The 20,486-nt window shown below is 39.5% G+C and overlaps 1 protein-coding gene across 5 annotated transcripts in view; it reads right to left on the bottom strand.

The window, feature by feature from the left end:
* wnt6b (wingless-type MMTV integration site family, member 6b) overlaps nucleotides 1–17,347 on the bottom strand; it is a 46,470-nt gene extending 29,123 nt beyond the window's left edge. The window contains exons 1-2 of one of the 5 annotated variants that reach the window (XM_077536178.1): nucleotides 17,150–17,347; nucleotides 13,300–13,381 (exon numbers count right to left, since the gene is read on the bottom strand). In XM_077536178.1, the coding sequence (XP_077392304.1) occupies nucleotides 13,300–13,370 (71 nt within the window). In that variant the 5' untranslated portion in view covers nucleotides 13,371–13,381; nucleotides 17,150–17,347. The other 4 variants (XM_077536180.1, XM_077536179.1, XM_077536181.1 and 1 more) reach the window with 4 other exon arrangements.
* Between the last annotated feature and the right edge of the window lie 3,139 nt (nucleotides 17,348–20,486).

The following is a 20,486-nucleotide window of genomic DNA, read 5'->3' as shown; positions in this document are numbered from 1 at the left end:
ATTTGTGCTGCTCGCTCATATTGAAGAGATTTGATCCATTCGTATACTGCTGCAAGCGAAAAATAATGAACTTCAAATTGCCATTAAATGCCTGATTCATTGTCGAGCTGCACATTAGGCACATATCAAAGATTGTGTGATTGAAGTGACCTCAGGTTTCATTGAGGATCACACAGTGCTGGACTGTGTGGAACCCTCTTTTTTTTCCCCCTCAACTTCACCCACAAATGGGTGCATTTCATCCCTGCCTAATCCCTCAAGTATGCCGCAGATGAAGACAGTCACGACAGGCGAAAGTCTGACAGTTAGGCAGAACCTGAGCGAAGGCAAGAGCGCATAGCGAGACGGCGGGGGAGCTCCGCGCGCAATCAAAGTGACAGCAACGTTCAACAAAGACATAAAACATGATGAAAACTTTTTAGTAAAGTATTTTTGCGCTCAATTCTCACACCAGGATAAGGCAGATAGAAACTACTTTGCCAAGATTCTTCATGGCTCCCTGCGGTGATTAGCATATGAGTACATTTTGTTTATTCGCGCTGCTTTTTTACCTCACAGGTTTCTCTAATCCAAACAATTTAAACAAGAAGCATTCTTATAGTCCTGTTATAACTCAGTTTTTGTCTTTATCTTGGAATGTAATTCCACTTTTGTACAATGTGTACATGTGAAAGAAAAAGAGAAAACAGGAAGTATTTCAAGTTCAGCTTTATTTTAGCTGAATAGGTTAGAAAGACGTATTGAATCTCAATCCTCTTCCATCCTGCATTTTATGCCTACAGTAAGTAAAATCGGTTTAATTGGTCATCTACATCTTTGGATATGATTATTGATGTATATTGTGAGATGGCGAATTAAGTTTGTTTAGAACAAACACGATTCTGCAATCAAAATGAGGTGCCATATTTGCTATCGTTGTGAGCTGACTAACGAGGTTGTAATAGTTACCAAAAAACAGAAGAACTAAAACTGAAATTGAAAAAATACTTAAAAGTGCATTAAAAAACAAACAAAAATCCTGAAACTTAAGAGTTAAAAGTTTGAAAAATAAATAACTAAAGGAACAAATATACTTGCTGTGTTTTTTGGATACATGCCAGGCCCGTAGTTTGCTTTGTAAAACCAAAACAACGAGCAATCGGGATAGCACATGAATGATACAAAATCCCAACGGACATAAATTAACTGAGGATTACAAACATAAATTAACAACCGACAAGTGATCACACATCAAATGCGCCCCCTGTGAGCTGAATAGGGGAAAACATCTGATTGGACGTACAGCATATGCGATGATCATCCAACTCAACTCAACTTTATTTATAAAGCGCTTTAAGAACAGGCGTTGCTGTATACAAAGTGCTGTACATAAACATCGGTTTTGCAGTAAACAAGAACAAAGCAAACATTTTGAAGTGTGAATACAGGTTTTGTTTTTTTTTACAAGTAAATTTATTAATATTAGTCGTTCTTTGCGGAGGATGTTTCATTGGTTGTTGTTTATAGACCTTACTGTAAATAATTGATGTCTGGATTTCAATGTATCATTTGATCAAAATGACAAGACTTTGACCTCATATCAGATTTAAAGGCTTTGCACTGTCATTTTCCATCCGCTGCCTCATGGAACAGCTTTGCTTGCAAAGTGTTACATGAGTTAAAAAAAATACAAAAATAAATAAATAAAAAAAGTTTTATTTCGAAGGTTAGTCGCAAAACCAGATTCCATTTCTACTCCTTCCAATTAGAGACTTTTCGGACTCGCAACTTCTGCGACTGATCAAAACCTAACAAGTGAGTGTTAAGGTCCAATTCACACGCAAACCCAAAATGTCAGACAACCGTTTTTGTCAAACTTTTTTTTTTTAAACATTCTTGTATCATTTCCCAATTCTAAGATTCTCAAAGGGCTTGCCTGCCGACAAGCACGGACACACACACGCGTTCAGTTCACTCTAACACCTGATGCCAAACCCACATCGTCATTTAATCTTTATCTGTTGCCATCGCTCGCATTCTGATTAGACATCAAGCGTTCAGACCAGCAGTGGACAAGATAAGATCTGCTACACTCAAACTTTCTTCTGAATGCCAACTGTGTGTGCGTGCGTGCATCTGCATGGACTGTATGTGCGATTGCACATGATTCACTGGCAGCGACGTCTCTTATACAAGTTTGTGCGACCACCTGTGGGTTGATGGCTCACTCCAGACAGGCGGCACTCCAAATTGTGATACGCAAACATTCACATCAAGTGGAAATAAAGATATCTTGCAAATTTAGAACCACAAAGATGAGTGACTGACATATTTCGAAGCCTTTTCACATGCTTTCAGCAATTATTAGGGCTGGGGGAAAAAAGTCGACCAAGTCGGTTAGGTCGACCACAAAAATTGGTTGACGCAAAAATGCATGCGTCAAAGCTATTTTAATAATTAAAAAACCCCCCAAAAAAAACCATTTGCGGCACATGGAAGTTGCCGGAACCAATATTTCGTGTTTCTGTACGGACACTTATTGGACTCCGACCGAAATTCACCACTACTAACGAAGATGCTTCTTATTTGTTTGTGGTCTCTTTAGACTGAAAAGTGAGAAAATTTGCATCGCTACACGTCTTCTGTTTGTAACAAAACAATCCACGTCAAAATCGCTAAATGAATAAAAGCGCTCTAATGAATTTATTGGAGCCAAACACGTAAGTAAGTTGGCGGCCGCCCTACGTGCGACAGCAACAGGAAGGCGGTATCTACTACAGCATAGATGATTTTCATGTGACGTCACGACAAGCGCCCAATACCAGATGAGGGACAGGAAGTAATTTCCCCATAGGAAAGAGCTGAGAAAATGCCGAATTTTTGTGCTGTTTATGGCTGTCCCAACCGGTCTAATCGAGAAATAAATTAAAGCTACTTTCGCGGCCCAAAAGTACTAACCCATAAAGGTGATTTTTTTTTAAATAAAATTATCGAAAGAAGATGGCAGACCTGGATTAAAAACCTTCGTCTAAAATCCGGAGGAGCAAAGTTGGACAACGCTCGTATATGAAGTGATCACTTCGTGAAAGGTAAGGATACAGTAATGAAACTACTGACATAGCTGAATAAAACTCTCAACAGGCCGGTGTGATATTACCATAGCTAACCGTGATAACACGATGTGGTTTATTCTACAGCTTGTGTGTCCATGCTAGGTGGCTGTGTCTTTGTTTTTAGCAATGCTAGCTATGTTATCGATCACCAGTGGTTCTTTAATTGAGGTCCTTCTTCCAGGAAGGCCACAACATACGTTAGACCTCTGAGAATGGTTAACTTAGCAACACGTAGAAAATAGCAGTTAAAGTAACAGTTAGCTAGCTAGCTTGTAGCCAGTGGTACCTTTGTGTACATTTGAGTTGAAAAGAGAATAATCCTGAATCACATTTACTCACCCGAACAAAAACACAACGACGGTCATTTAGTGCTTCTTTTGATCCGAGTTCGCTAACCCAACCACATACGAAATAGTTGTAAGCCTCCAGGCTTTTATACGCCTTCATTTGGCTAGCGGTGTAGTACGATGTCTGGAGGACGAGGTAGTTGGCGATGTCGATTGCCTCCACACCAGGCAAACCCGACACGAGTTCAGAAAAATCTCTTTTCCTTAGAGTATAAGGATCATATCGGACATATTTTACTACTTTTAGAGTCTGTCAAATACATCCAGGCTCACCCAGTGCTTTTGCATAGTCGCTCTCCATCATTTTCAAAGGGTGTTTCCTACTTCCTGACCACCAGTTAAATTTCAGGCTTCGATTAATGGATTGATCGAAGGGATAATCGATAGGAGACTCGATTTTTTAAAAAGTTGTTTGTGACAGTACAATTATTTTCAAACATATATTGCACATAGAAACAAATCTGTAAATTCCCTCCACAGGGTCTTTAAAGTTGGCCCAGCTAAGCCATGCAGTCCAAAGTAGAGAAAACGAGAGCAAAGGCATTCCTCCCTCTTGTGAGCTGTGCCGTCTGCTCTCAAGCCAAATGATTAGAGCGGCGTAATCAGCGAGAGGCTCTGAAAGGAACGGCGAGCTATCTCTCTCGCAGCATTTCATCCCTCTTACAGTCTCACTCTATCTACGCCGTTAAGTATTTTCCTACGATCCAGGCCGGACAAAGAGAGACTTTTAGACAGGAGCGAGCGAGAAGACCGCCGCACGACGTGTATGATGGGTCGCCTGGCAATTTTTAAACAGAGAACATCATTGTCCCCGGGGAGCCCGCCAGATGCACAGGTGTGCTTTCACCCTCGCCGCGCCCGCAGTCTGCAGCGGGCGAGTGAAAGAAGATGACAATATATGTCAGTGGGGATGAAAAGGAAATAGATGCTATCGATGCTGATTCCTTTCGTCCAGGGGTCACCAACATGGTGCCTGCGGGCACCAGTTAGACCCAAGGACCACATGAGTAGCCCGTGGACCTGCTCGATAATTTTTTTTTTTATTTTTTTTTAAAGAGCTCAGAATTGTTCATTCGGTAGTCTTACCGATTCAACGTCTTGTCATCATTGCTCTTTTTTTTTTTTTTTTTTTTGTGTGTATGTGTGCGTGCGTTTGCGTGCGTGCGTGCGTGCGTTTGCGTGCGTGCGCGCAAATACGTATAAATTTATACTCATTCATTCACCTAAAACCTTATAAATATCCCATTACCCTTCGCCTTAACCAGGTGCTTCAGAATCTTGCCAGAGTCGTGAGGTTTAAATGGTCAGGAGACCAGAGAAAAGGTCAGAAAAAAAAAGACCTGCTCGATAATGTCACCAGTAAGAATGTGTCAATTTTTTTCTGTAGTGGAAAAGTTAAGGTGGTCTCAGGGTGGCTCATGTTGCACGTTTGAGAACATCTACCACACCAACCAACGATCATTTGACATGTAGTCATAGTGTGGGGGTGGGGGGGTGGAAGAATATTGAGAAAAAATTGTGTAGCCAACCAAAAATCCAGAATGATTCAAATAAAATGTGATGAGAAGAGACAACGCTTCTTGGCATGTACAGATGTTCCTCACTGCTTTCCCCTCAGGTTTCATTTTTGTGTGTGTATACTCTTTCACAAGGGTATCAGTGATGATAAATTTAACAACGATGATAAAAGAAACTAAAGAAAGAATGAATGAATGGAAGCTATTGCCAAAAGCGGTACACAGTGAAGGCGAGTACAACTGCTGTTACTTTGTGTTGACATGACAATTAACTATGTTCAACTGTTACGTAAAACTAAGGGATTAGCGCTGGGGAATTAAAAGTTTCATTGTTTCCATTTTGGCTTCTCAAAATCATTCAGTATTATAAGATAAGAAAAACGATGAATGCAACCAACAGTGGCGTGTGCAAGTTCCTGTTTTAAAATCTCCCTGAGTTACTTGCAACAAGCGTGTGGCAAATGTTATTCTGCCTTCCTTTTTACAACATCACAAGCTCATTGCTAGCAGTCAATGAAAAACCCCATTGACGGGATAGCAAAAATTAGCATTACAAGTAAAAAGATGGATTTACCTTCAAATATTATATTCACACACAAACGCATTCCAACAGATTTTACAGTATGTATATTAGTACTCACCAGCATCTACTCATTTTAATCTGCGCGTGAAATTAATTAATAAAGTTCAATCACTATTGTCTTCTTCTACTCCTTTTATTTTCATGTAAATGTCTATCTCCATGCATGCACTGCACCGCACTGCCCCCAAGAAGCCAAAGTGTGCACAACAGTCACAGCAGGTACAAATTTTTTTGAAGTTATTTTTTCCTTCATTTTCTGTTGATTCTTTAAAGCATTACAACATTTATTAATCATTTTCCAGTATTGGATTAGGCGTTGTGTACAAAGAATAAATGTATAAATATCTTTGGCATCTTATTCTCTGAATTTTAGTTTAAACCGATTAAGTGTCCGTATTCGATTGTACGGTGTGGGACGCCATGATCCTGGTCACGTGATTGTGATGATGTATCCCGTGCGTAACCGGAAGCTGTCTTCGTTCATTTCAATGGGAATTTGCTAACGTAATGAGCGAGAAAAAGATGTCTTGGATCCCAGAGCAAAGTCGTCAACACGTCCGGTTTCATGTCATTCCGTGTGGGGGTGGGGCGGTGGGGGGTGGCTGCGCTTTACGTGCGCTAATTCGAAATTCCATTTTGATGTCCGCCGTGGGCCGCGATAATTCTCCGTGAGTTCTTTGTTGTCATTCATTCAATGTGTATTTTACGCACACGATACATCACGATGATCACGTGACTGTCCAAAACGCCCGATATTAGACTTAACGCAAAAATATTAATAAAAAGTGCTATAAAATCATAATTGCTCAACATAAATTGGCATTTTTTTCAGGGAAGAGTTGAAATGAACCATTTCACAGAATAGCTAGTTAGTTTTTCATTCAGTCTTGTGTTCCTTTAAACTGATCTCTATTTAAAGCTGAGCTAAGCTAGTTAAATAAATGCAAAGTTTTGAAGTCAATGAATAATGATTTCAATATTAACCAAAACTACTATAGCTAGCCATGAAAACAATTAGGCCAATGGTGTGCCCTACTTGGCTGCATCCACTCAGAACAGCACCAGGTAACAGTTTGCACAGCACAACACGGGTTCAGAACATATAGAGAGCAATTCTCCCATTCGTCAATTTGCAAAGTTAGCGCACAGGCTAGCCAAATTAGCACGACTTCAGCTGTGTTTACATTTGGTAGACTGACTGTATGGAGACTTCCTTCTGCATGTTGACATACCTTTCTCAACATACAAGAACCAGTAAGTGGTTTTAAATAATATTCTCAAAATAGCGAAAAAGTGTCTAAACCTTATTCACAACTGTGATGCAGATATGCTAACCACTACTTCACCGTGCTGCCCCAGACAAAAACTAAATGACCTATAGGTGTGAAGCAATTATATTTCCATTTTTCTTATATATTTAGAACTTCAGAAGAAAACAACCCAACAGATTTGGTCCTATAAATGTTGCTTCGAAGCAAACACAATTAAGACAACTTCGTCCATTCCCCTCGTTTTGTCAAATGTGCTGCCTTAGCACATGTACCAGATTCCATTTGGCAGCCAACGCTCTCTCTCTCTCTCGTCAACATTGTTGTGACTTCCCGGCCAGTTGATTACAAACACGTTCTCATCACTTTTCCAATATGCTGATGGAAAAAAAAAAAGTCAACCTAAGGAGTGCGAGTTGGCTATCAGTCATGACAGGACGGAACACGAGCGAGAGGCCGGGAAAAGAGGCGCAGTCGTGCGCTCGCACCCGCTCGCTTGGCCTCCTCGGACCACCTCAGCCCACGCTGACCTTGACCGAGCGAGATGGTCAAGTGGGAGGATTCGCTGGATCGAATCCAGAAAGATTGTGCGCCCGTCTGTGGGTGTGGAAACCGCAAATGAAGGCAAACTACATGTGAGGAAGGGAAAAAAAGCAAAGACGCAGACGGACGGACAGAAAATGTGGGATTGATCTGTCTGTCTGTCTGTCTGTCACACACCTTGCTGAGCTGAGCCTGCATGGATTGTTTTATGATGACATATCCACTGCGCCCTGAAGGGCCACCTGACATTCCTAACTCTGACCCCTAAACACGCACTCACACAACTGCAGGCAGTGAGAAGACAGTTATCACCCGCCCTCCTCTTTCTTATTTCCTATTCTGCAAACACTCAAGTTCTCCATAAACAAATGCTCACGAAACCTTCAATCTCACTTCAAGTGGGCACAATTTAGATTAAAAAAAATAAATAAAAAAAAGTTAGTTCTAATAAATCATAAAGAATTCTAGTTCCTCAACCTAAAAAAAATCAAGGGAAGAAAAACATTAAATCACGAGATTTAGTTTTCTTATTAAAGAAAAGATCAATTCCTCACCAAACAAAAATTAAATAAGTCACTTTTCTCAAAATAAATAAAATAAATCCAGTCCACCTGAAAAATATCCATCCATCCGAGTAGCAAATTACAGCTAGATTCTCGAATAACAATTTATTTAAAAACTAAATAATAATATAAATAAAAACATTTAAAAATGAATTAAAATAAACATGGAATCTTTTTTTTCTGACCAAATTTTTTTTTTTTTAAATCCATTTTTGTCTAACTTCAGAAGCAAGCGAGAAATCACATTGTGTCCGATAAATGATCTGCCACAATATTTTTTTTTCCATTATAAAAAATAAATTCTACAAAAAATTAAAAATTAGATGGACTATATTTCATTTTTAATCTCCCAAAAAAATCATTATATCGACAGACAGACAAACAGATAGACAGACAGACAGACAGACAGATAGATGTAATTGTGATTGTCTTGATTCCATTTGTAGCTTGTATGTTGCAATTATTTGCGCATGTCGCCTTAAAACTCAAACTTAAAACTCGTTAAACTCAAATGAAAGTCGCCCGCTTTGCAACCATAAATATTCATCACTTGTCATATTCATCACTTACCACCACAATCCGATGATATTGACCGGGCAAAGCAAGATAAAGAAGAGAGCCAGTTGGATCCGAGAAAGACGAACAGTCATGTTGGAGCGTTTCAGAACTTCCAGACAATTTTTGGTAGGCTATATTAAAAAAAAATTTAAAAAAATAAGAAAATCCTCGTCTTGTTTTGAAGTGCAGCAAAGCGTCAAGTCAATCAAAGTTCATCATCCAGCTCCCCTCCCGTCGGGCGCATCTTAATGCGCAGCAAAGTCGGTCAAGAGGTGACTGAGGAGAGGTCCAAAGGTGCGCTTAACCGCTTCATTGTCGCTCCGGGTTTGTCACCTTACAAGTTGCCGGACGTCCTGTTCGAGCGCGAAACGCGACCCAAAAGTGGCTTCCCCAGAACTGCCAACGGAGCTTTCACAAACATCACCCCCACACTGGCCCACTCCTTCCAAAAATAAAAAATAAAAAAATAAATAAAAAAGAATACTTCCAACGACGGTGAGGCAGAGCCGGTGGATTCGTGGTTCCGTTCGGTTGTGCCGGCCGGGTCGTCTTTTGCGCTTTGGAAATGACTCAGTGGAGGTCTTGCATGCGCAGAGGAGGAGGAGGAGAAGGAGGAGGACCACGGTGTGTGTCAGTGTGTTTTCTTTGGATGATGAAGGGAGGAAAAATGCGCTCTTCTTCTTCTCGCACCTTGGTGTGACGTCGCTCCAGGCGTGGTGGAGCGAGGAGGGGGAGAAAGAGAGAAAGAGAGAGAGAGCGAGAGAGCGAGAGAGCGAGAGAGAGAGACGACCCAGACACTACAATTAGCTGCTATCCGGCTAAAAAAGACCAGCGTGAGGCCAAAACACACACGAGCATAAACACAGCTATAATGTGACTTGATGTTTATGGTGGAGTCGAAATGAGAGCCTGCCGGAATGGGCTGACGTCATCACAGGTGTGTGGTATACCTTTGATATTTGCGCAGCCCTCATTGAGGGCCAAAAATGTCAAGTATAGGATACAACTGGTCTCACCTGGATGTGCGCGTGGGGTTGGTCTGCCTCGCGAAGAGAAGTTCTGGGTTTGAACCTTGCTATATGTGTGGCGTTTGCATGCGAGGCTTTCTTACATGTTTCAAAAACATGAAATTTCCTCAGACCGTCACCAACTGATGTATGACTGATAAACTATAAGAGCCATTACAATAAATATGGTTGGCTGTGATTGGGTGTACAGTGGATCCATTATTCAAGTAAAACGTTATGCAAAAAAAGCCTGAAAATTATTATTTTTTAGTTAATTTTGGTGGTCAAAAGTAAAATCTAGGACTAAACAGCATCAAAAGCATGAGTGGGATCCAACCTAATCACTAAAAATGTCTATGACCGCCATTTTGTGTTGTCACTGCTTGCACCCAAAATTTCAGGTCAGTAAATATACATGCTAGCCCATTTAGCACAAACCGTATATTTTATTTTTCTACATTTTTAAGGTAAAGCAATGTTTGAAATGTTGTTGAAATGGTTGGGGTCTTGGTTGGTGTCATATTTAATGTTTTAACAATTAATATAGACACGAAGAGCCTCAGTTATTCATGGATATCCCCAATTCGTAGGTAGGCTTAAGCCAGTGTTGCTAACTTGGCGACTTTTCAAAAGCTTCTTGGCGACGTTTTTGTCAAAAGTGACTAGCGACAAATCTCACAACTTTTTCTGGTAGACAAATCATTTAAGTCATAAACTTACTTTGAGAAGTGATGCCCAATTTGCCAATTATGCAAATTTGGTGATGACATCATTTAGCAACTTCTGGCGACTTTTAGGACAGCCAATAGCTACTTCTCTTAAGTTGGTAACACTGCTTGGATCCCAATAAATAGGCTTCGGAAAAGTTTGATGCTTGGTATTGGAAACTTATTTAAATATAAAAAAAATAACAATAAAAACAGACCCCCAGATGTTTGTTTTTTTTGAAAGAATTCAGAGCACTGTGTGCGAGTCTGTGTACTGTTATCACTTAGCCAATTGAAATCCAACCCTGATCTGCCATAAATACCCTGACACCCAACTTCCCACTACGCTATATCAATCACGTGCAACACCCGGTCCGACCGACCCGTCTTTAACCGGGGCCTGGTTTCATTCCTCGGTATCCCTCACCCATCCATCCTTATAAACCGTCCTTCAACTTTCACTATATAGCCCCAAAAGTACAAAAAACAACCAGGTTTTACAATGAAAAAAAAAAGAAAAAAAAGTCTCTTTTCCACATCGCACGGTCGATTATAAATCAATCTAAATTCACGTTGCTGGGCAAAGAACCGAATGGCTTTAGGCTGCGGATTGCCCAACATTCCTCTAAAATCGGATGGAACAAATCAGTATAATAAAGAGGCTTGTAAAATAAATCTGTAGGAGAAAGAGGTAATAAAAACAGTTTAGAAAAGGGTAGGCAAGTTCATGAAGAACTGTGCCGATTCTGTGGCGTCCAGTTTACAGTCAACCAGGGAATGTAGAACTTGTTTGTTAGTCGACAACGATTTTAAAGTGTTGAAAATTGCTGTCAACTCTTGAACTGTCTGACGCTATAATATAAGCGTGTTGATGGCTGACTTTGGACTTCAAAATCCGGAACAGTGCAAATGGTCGCATCCAACTGGGTCCCCTGAATCTTTGCGGTAAAGTTGCCCTTTGGGAGACCCACTCGAGGCACCCAAATCAGCACAATCAATTAAGCATTTTTGTAAAAGACTGATAAACACTATCAGTGCAATACATGAGAGGTTATTGACAATTTAAAGCAAACATCAACGATTTACATGTAATGACGCCAATAGTAAACCATTTCACGTTTCAGAAATGCCAACCTGTGCTGCCACACGTATTGCACATACCAGAAACCGTCACCGTGCGTGTATGCGGCTTTAGCATTTGGTTAAGATGACACATCACAAAAGTTAAAAAATGAAGTCTTAGGTTGATTTGAAAACCGGAACCAGTTCTGAAAATGTCTTTATCGCAACAGCCTATAAATAACTAGAGCCGCAGTTGTGATCTCGACAACCGCGCCGGGCTTTGAACTCCCTCGCTTCTCCCGCCACCTCCGTTTTGCACCACCGCTTTCCTTCCCCAATTTCAAGCCGTCTCTTTGGGTCTCGACCCACTCCGGATTTCCCTCGCTGCTGGATGAATGTGTTTTGTAAGGGAGGGATGATTTTTTTCATACTTGGCCGAGGCTTTATGGACAATAAAGATCTGATTTCAAAGTCCAGCAGGGTGTTGGGCCTGGGGTCTTGGCTCACAGCTTTAGTTGCCTGCTGGGAGGAGACACTATACACAAGCCCTAACCAGATGGCCATCATCAGTATACGTACAGAAGATACATACTGTACATGATGTAGATGGATCAAATTCTTGCACATAGGCGTCAAACGTGATATTTCACCTTGGTGGCCGAGTTTCATGCTTGTGTTTTGTTTTTGGTGTGAATCATAAGGTTCACGAAGTAAACGTTATCCACAACAAAAAGCGTAGTGCAGTGGTGATGGTGGCTAATTGCCAGCCATTTCTGGCCCCTTATACATTAGTGGTGGGAAGCTGCCTGTCACTATTGTATCTTTTAAAAATCAATTATCTTATCAATTATTCCATAGGAGTACTCATAATTTCTTATCTTCTATGCATATACATTATTGAATACCAAGAAAATTAGCTAAACGGTTAGCAATCGCGATTAGCATTAGCGCGCTAGCGATTACCACTTAACGTAAACAAATACTAACTACCATTCACACATACGTCATTATATCTACGTTACGTATATAATTGTAACTTGAAAGTCACTTACAGATGATTCTTCAACATTATTCCATGAGTATAACAAGGGTAGAGCTAGCTGTTAACTTACACGAGTGTCAATAACTTCCTGTTGCTGTCTTTTTCTGGACATGTTTAGTGCATGACTGCCCTTTACTGGTTAATTGATGAACACCTAAAACCGAGTAGTAGGTTATATTTTTGGAATAATTACAGCCTAAAGTGCTTTTTAGAAAGTTCAGAACTTCCTTTCCTGTGTTTTGGTGAAGCTCAATGTGCTATATTGTCTTTCATTAAAAACCAAGTAAGTACTGAGTCAGTGAATGTTTTTTAAGCAGACAAATAACATCCATCATTTGGCCACTAGTTGGTGCACTTACAGAAAAAAATAAAGATCAGATCACAGCCACCATCTCAATACTGCGTGCGTCTGGAAAAAAATAAATAGATAAAAAAAATGGGGTGTGTAAAGTATGGATGGCCCAAACATATATTTCCGGCGGAGTTTCAAGGCAGAACATTTTACTTGACCTATTTTTAAAGTCAACGCAGGTCGACTTTTTTTTCCCCTAGTGAAAAGTATAAGTACATTGTTAATGAACTGCCGTTTACGTTTATATCCGTCAACTGGAATCCAACCGTTTCTTGCCAGTAACGTAAATATTCGTCAAGTACGTTTTTCAATGGGTAGGCATGGAATAGGCAATGCATGGGTAAACTATTTCTGTACTTTTTACTTGAGCAGGCCTACATGAGTATGTGTAATTCACACACTTGGCGTACTTCGGTTTTGCGCTGTACATCCACAGTGCCAAAGTCAACCTGAAAAGGAAATCAATGACCTCCTTGTGTATTGCGCAACACAAAGCCAGAGCCTGACCACAAGTGCGTGCTATGAAGGAGTCCCTATTGCGAACAGGTGGACAACTCTGCTTCTTGACTTTGGACGCAACGTCCAAAGTCACTTTGCTTTCTTTTCCCCAACAGAATACAGCTCACTTGCCTACTTACCAATTACTCCTGTTACTCACGGTTGTGACGTTTCCATCACCGTCATCATCATCATCACAAAGCTGAGAGGCAGGAAAGGGGGTCCTTCCATTTACACGACATCTGTAGGAAGGAGTTTTGTGATTCATTCCCAGCTGGCAATGGATATCATGTGGTGAAATGGTTACCTCATCCTACTGTATCTACATGACAGTCATAATATTCAACACACGTACTCAAACTCAGTATGAACTTTTCTCAACTCAATGAATGCTAATATTATTCTTCTACGATGGCGTATTAGGGCCACATATAAATAGATATATTTTTTAGAGGGTGGGGGCAGTATTCTGAGGAAAAAACTTAGCGAGAAAAAAAACTTGTGAATTTATAAAGACGCAGATTTGCGAGGAAAAAAAACTCGGAAACTTACGAGAAATACACGTAGCATACAACTCAAATGTTTGTACTTTTCTGCCGGGTTTTCAAATACGTAGATAGTAATTGCTTTAGCGGAGATTAAACATATGTTAAGTATTCGCTCGTTGAAGTGACAAAGATTCCTTTGCTTTGCGAAGGTCCACACCCTGAGGATCAAGCAGTTAAAGTTAATTTGTTAAAATGTATAGTTACTTGTACATTTATGTTTCCAGAATCATTATTTACACATTCATACATTCTGGTATTTTCTGTACAAGTAGCTACGTTGATGTGTCGAATCTGCTACTCTCCGTCATTCACTTGCATTTTGCTAAATTATGCTAGCTCCTGATTGGTTAGCGTTAGTCAGCTGATAGGAAATCTTGAAGTGTTGTCGCTCTAGCTGCCGCGTAGGACAAGTAAAGTTGAAATTAATAATAAATTCATCTCCATTCTGCCTTTTCATTTCATAAACAGATTGTCCCATTAACCACCAACAAATCCTCACATTAGCTACGCTAGCTAGTATTTGTCGTAAGTTTCAGAGTTTATTTTTCTTGCAAATTTGCCATACTTTACGCCCACGGGCATATATTGCGTCGCCATCATCCTCTTTCAATTCTCCTCCAGGTTTTCTCGATCATTTCTCACACTAAACGTGACAAAATGTGCAAAGGTCAGAGGTCAAGCGCATGTTGGAAATGTATGATTTCTAATATCGGGCTATACAAACAACAGCGTCTGCACTGACCTGATAAAGTGTGGACAGAAATAATGAGCGCTAAGTAATGATGTGCAATAATGTGCGGACTCATCTGTGTGCAAAAAAAGTTTGAGAGGACGAACCCGTGCCCTACCACACCTATCGCACGCACATGCTTGACACACATTCCCCCCCGACTTTGCTTTCATTTGGGCGTGAAATGGATCCCTACTGTCAGCCAGAATGCACCACCGAAAAAGTATCTCTTCCCCTTCACTCTCTTCTTCTCTTTCCTGCACATGTGCCCCTTTTGCTTTCCACCAAACGGGCGGAAAGAAACGTCGCCGCCAAATCCGCAAAACAAATTCCCGGGCGATCATGATAAAAAAAAAAAATGATTAGGGATCCCATCCGAGCTGATATTTTTATGTGACAGCTCGAACGAGATCTGAAGCAGAAACACATGAGAGCCCTAAAATGTTTGAAAAGGAGCCGCAGCCATCCATGGGAACGCCGCACTGACGTTATACGCTGATGAAATTCTTCCACAACAAACACGCGTGTGAATGGAGAATATTGGTGGAAATCATTAAAGGAATACTTCACTTATTTAGCCCATTATAGCAATAAAAAGTTAATATTTTGTATATAATCAATTTGATACTTTCATTATTTTTCACGTAAAATAAGTACCTTTAAAAACACATTTTGCAACTTGCTGTCGACTGAAAATGACATCACAAGGGCTCAGGTAACCAATCACAGCTCATCTGTTTTCTAAGTTTGGTCATGTGACATTCACAAGCTGAGCTGTGATTGGTTAGCTGAGCCCGTTTGATGTCATTTTCAGTCGTGGGCAAGTTGCAAAATGGGTTTTGAAAGGTACTAATTGTACATGAAAAATAATGAAAATATCAAATTTTTATAGGCAAATATTAATGTTGGACTGCCAAAAATGGCTAAATAAGTAAAGTATCCCTTTAATAACGCCACATGATGTTACATGTCGAGAAGAGGAAGGAACAGGTGGTCCAAATGACTGCTGTTTTTTTGTTTTGTTTTGTTTTTAAATCTATTTTTTCCAAAAACTGAAAGATGACAAACGGTCAAAGGAGAAAGGTAAGGGACTTGTTGGTGATAGATAGTTGGAGGTGAAACTCATTTTTATTTTTTTTTTAGCAAGTTTGTTTATTTGTTTTGCTAGCCAACTCGCTAGCCTCGGGCATTTATTTATAGATGTTAACTTTTTCTTGGCCAGCCCCTAGTTCTACTATAAATTATTGTAGAAAATGCTTAAAAGTGACAAATTTGTAATTGGGTACAAGCACTGTACATCACAATTTTTAATTAATATTCTGTATTACTGCAAGCGGTTGAAACAGCGGTGTCCAAACTACGGCCCGGGGGCCATTTGCAGCCCGCCGTCCATTGTTCAGTGACCCGCGACATATGCTAAAAATGGCATTTGACTCAGTTCAAATAAAATAAAACAGAAATGTTTGGAGATGGTCAAAGTAATAAGGGAGGGTGTCATAGCAAAATATTCATTTATGTTGGATTGCCAAAAATGGGCAAATAAGTAAAGTATCCCTTTAAAGGTTATTTTAGTTACGGTAACTAAACCTAACAAAATAACTAAAACTAAAATTCAAAAAACAATTTCATCAACAAAATAAAATAAAAATGAAAATGTTTTTTTAAAAAACAAAAACTAACTGAAACTTTAAATTTTATGTTTACAAAACTAATTAAAACTAACTATGATTATAGCAAAAATGTCCTTCGTTTTAGTCTTTGGTAATTAATTTAATGCTTTGGGGATGATTTTTGGTAGATTTATTTTGATATAAACCAGAATAATGACTTTTGAAAGTGTGTTTTTTAAATATTGCGCACAAGTGAAGTAATACACATTTAAAAAAACAACAACAATATAATAATAAAATAAAACTAATACTGAAACTAACAAACTAAACTACAAGTAAGCATTTATTAAAGAACTAAAACTAATAAAAACTAAGAGAACTACCCTGAAAATTAATTAAAACTATTACTATTAAAAACAAAACAAAAACACCCCCCCCCCCCCACACACACACACACACACACAAATTAAGTATAGATCATTATCATTACGTCAGTACTTTTGCAACATTTTGCCTGCTGGTGTTTGCAATGAGTTCTTATGTAAAATGTGTGTCTTACAACACTATTAGATTAAGGTGCAGGTGCAGTGAAGGGACTGATACAAATGTTGCAACAACAAAAAAATAATCACGCCTGAATTGAATGTCTTGCTCCAAACGGGGACACATGTACTGATACGACTGTAATATTTTTTTCCCTTGCCAGATACTCTTGAAAAACTGCCACTTTGGAAATTGAAGTCACCAGATTGTTTGCATCGAGCGCCACCTACTGGATTTAAGTGGAGACTCCCACAATATTATTCAACTAATTACTTTCAGGCAGGAAGGCACAGAATGTTTGAAACGTTCTGTGGTCCCGTCTGAAGGCATTGTAAAGAATACCTCGTTTGTGGATTATGAATTCAGTGGCAACATCAAGCCGTTTTGCCACTTGCTGTCCATTGAAAATGACATCGCAGCACCACAAGCTTGTAACGTCACATCACATGACCACAGATTCAGTGTGGCCGCGAGATTCCGGGTAAACCTCAATCGTCTTTCAAATGTTGATTATTTAGCTTGAACCAGCCACATTAAATGAACCGAACCCGTTTGTAAATCCGTTCGAAATCACCTTACCTCCGACACCTGCGCAGTCCCCCGTCCTAAGATGGCCGACCTGTGTTCATGATGCTGACTCTTCCTTGCGCTATCTAGCTTTTTTTTTTTTTAATCTTAAATTCCAAAGAGCATATAAAATGACTAGTCTTGCTATCACAACCTACAATCCTTTATATTTGCTGCACTAAGCCACCAAGAATGTTTTTGTGTATGCCACGGAAGAGGCGGGACTGTTTTTTGCACATCAGTTTGTTTCCGGGTGGTGTGCAACGTGTGGGTTGCGTCAAAAATACTCGTGCTTCCGACTTTGTGCCCCTGGGTTGCGCGTTCACAACCCGGACCGGAAACAAACTTGTGCAAAATCACGTCCCGCTTCTTCCGTGGCATATACCCCATTGCAGATTGGTCACCTGTGGCCGATGCAGCATTATGGGCTCCTGAATAAGATCCTCCAAGGTCAAAATAAAAAGGGACACAGTTGGTTTGAACCAATTTTATTAATCCAGTTACACCAAATCAATAACAGCCAATGACATCAAATCTCGCCGAATTAGCCAAATTAGATCGAATTGGGCCGAATTGGACCGAATGAAGTGAAAGAGCTCGGAAGTCTATCACAAGCTTGACCAGACTTTGGAAACCCGGTTTTCAAGGGGATCTGGTCAAGGAAACAACAACAGCAGAAAAACAATACATCAACAAACGTACACTATACATTTTTATTTTATTTTTTTAACATTAATTACTTTTTTTTAATTTTTTTTTTTTTTTATTCTTTTGTTATTTTTTTCCTATTTTTTTTTTTTTTAATCTTTTGTATTTTTTCCCCTATTGTTCTCATTTTGCTTGAGTCGTGTGCGTGCGTGTATGTATGTGTATGCATGTGTAGCATCCAAGCGAGGAGGCGGGCGGCGCCGCGCGCGTCGTCTCCCAGCCGGGGACGGAAGGCCGCAAGGAGGAGCCTGTGAGGACAAAAGCAAAAAATAAATAAATAAGTGAACTCCTGGCGAGCTTCCGTGCACGATGGCGCCTCGAATTCTTTCGGGCTCAACTCACCCGCTCGCTCGCTCGTCTACATGAAGAACCGAACGAGGTTGAGCGCCACCACGATCAGCAGCAAGAGAGGATGCGGGGAGGGCTTCGAGTTCCCGCTCTCTGCACACATAACGGTCGCCACAAACGTCAAACTTAATGGGAACCGCCGAGTCGACAAACGGCCTTTTGCTGACAGACTCACTGATTTGGTCCAGCTTGTACTCTTTGGAAAACTTGCCGCCGGCCTTGCATTTGTACGTGCCCTTGTCGGTCTCCTTGAGCGACGCAAAGGTGAGATTCTTGCCAGTCAAGGTGACGCCCGCCGGGTTGCCGGTGGTCAATTCCTTATGCCACATGATGCCGGTGGTGCTGTCATCGGCGGTTTTGCACGTGAGGGTGACCTCTTTGTTGACGGCCACGTCGGCCTGCTTGAACTCGACGGTGGGGGCGGTCGCGCTCCTTTTCACCCTGCTTCTCTCGGCTGTGGGAAACGGGAAGCGACGCGTTCAAGGAACGGGTAGGGGGTCTTCCAAGTATCGCAAGTGGGAACGTTTTTCAAGTTGGATTTTTTTAGGCCGATTTTTTTGTTAAAGGGATACCACTTGCTGTCGATTGATGATGACATCACCTGTGCCGAGGAAGTAGGTAACGACCAATCATGGCTCACCTGTTTTCTGGGTTTGGTCAGGAAACTTGAGTCATTTTTGGTCATTACCTACTTCCTCAGCACAGGTGATGTCATCATCAGCAAGTAGAAAAAAATTAAAGGTATTAATTGTACATAGAAAATAATGTTATAGACAAAATATTATCTTTACTGCTGAAAATGGCACGAGTCATGTTATTTTTTTAACATCTACTTTTGACCTTGTTAAAAACTTATTAACTTTCTATAACTATCAATTTGACGTTCTTTTTTTTAAATTAATTTAGTTTTTGTGTGTGTTTTTTTAATTAATTTAATGTTCTATTTTTATTCATTTAGTTTTTGTGTGTTTTTTAAATTAATTTTAACGTTCTTTTTTTAATGAATTTATTTATTTATTTAGGTTTTTTTTTTTTTACAAAATTAATCATTTCATCACCAAAAGATGTTTTTATTTTAACATCTACATATTGTCCTTGTGACATTACATTTTTCAACTATTTAACGTTCTTTTTTACAATGAACTTAGTGGGGGGGGGGGGGGTTGTTTGTTTGTTTTTTACAAAATGACTCAAGTTTTTTTTTTTTTTTTTTAAATTAAAGTTAGAAAAAGTTTGTAACAGGGACAAAATGTAGATATTAAAATAAAAACCTTTGGTGAGTCATTTTGTAAAAAACAAACAAAAAACCCCCCACTAAATTCATTTAAAAAAAAGAACGTTAAATAGTTGAAAAAAATTGTGTTAAAATAAAAACATCTTTTGGTGATGAAATGATTCATTTTGTAAAAAACAAAAACAAAGAAAAAAAACAAAAACTTAATTCATTAAAAAAAAGAACGTTAAATTAATTAAAACAAAACACACAAAAAAGTAAATAAAAAGAACATTAAATTCATTTAAAAAAACACACAAAACTAAATTAATTAAAAAAAAAAAAGAACGTTAAATTAAGTTATAAAAAGTTAAGTTTGTAACAAGGTCAAAATGTAGATGCTAAAATAAAAACATGACTCGTTGCGCCATTTTCATCAGTAAAAAGTTAATATTTTGTCTATAATTAATGTGGTAACTTCATTATTTTCTATGTACAAAAAAAACAACATGTAAAAACAAAAAAAACAAAGAGACACCAAACAATATCGGATGCCATCTAAATGTGTCTGAATGGATTTTTTTTGTTTGTTACATTGATGCATATTTTAAGCAGTTTACATCGATATTACATCATTTTTCAATGCATCCCTAATTGCTAACTTTTTATAAAATGAAAATTAGATTAGTTTTGCTTTGACTGTCAGGTCCATAAAATGACCTCATTGACAAATTCAAAGGTTAGTAATAATTTCTGTCCAATATAGAAAATAATCAAACTGGACTGGTTAAGCAGACGGCCGATTAATCGGTCGAGCCCTATTCATTAAAAAGTTCTTCCTAACTCATTTACTGAAAGCTCCAAATAAAAACATGGAATTGAGTGCGTGGATTCGCGCGTCAAAAATGCGTGAGTATGAAATGCGCCGGAGCAATAACAAAGCCGCCTGATTGGCTAAGCCCGCTTCCTGTGGCACCAAAACGACGTCAGCTGATAGGAGAGCATTTGCAAGTTGAAAACTAACTCACCGCTGCAAACATTGACGACGTACATCTTGGCGACGGCTCCAGAAAGGGCCAC

This window comes from Festucalex cinctus, chromosome 11 (assembly GCF_051991245.1).
Source record: "Festucalex cinctus isolate MCC-2025b chromosome 11, RoL_Fcin_1.0, whole genome shotgun sequence".
Classification (NCBI taxonomy): Eukaryota; Metazoa; Chordata; class Actinopteri; order Syngnathiformes; family Syngnathidae; genus Festucalex; species Festucalex cinctus.
This window is presented reverse-complemented; position numbering and strand designations above follow the sequence as displayed.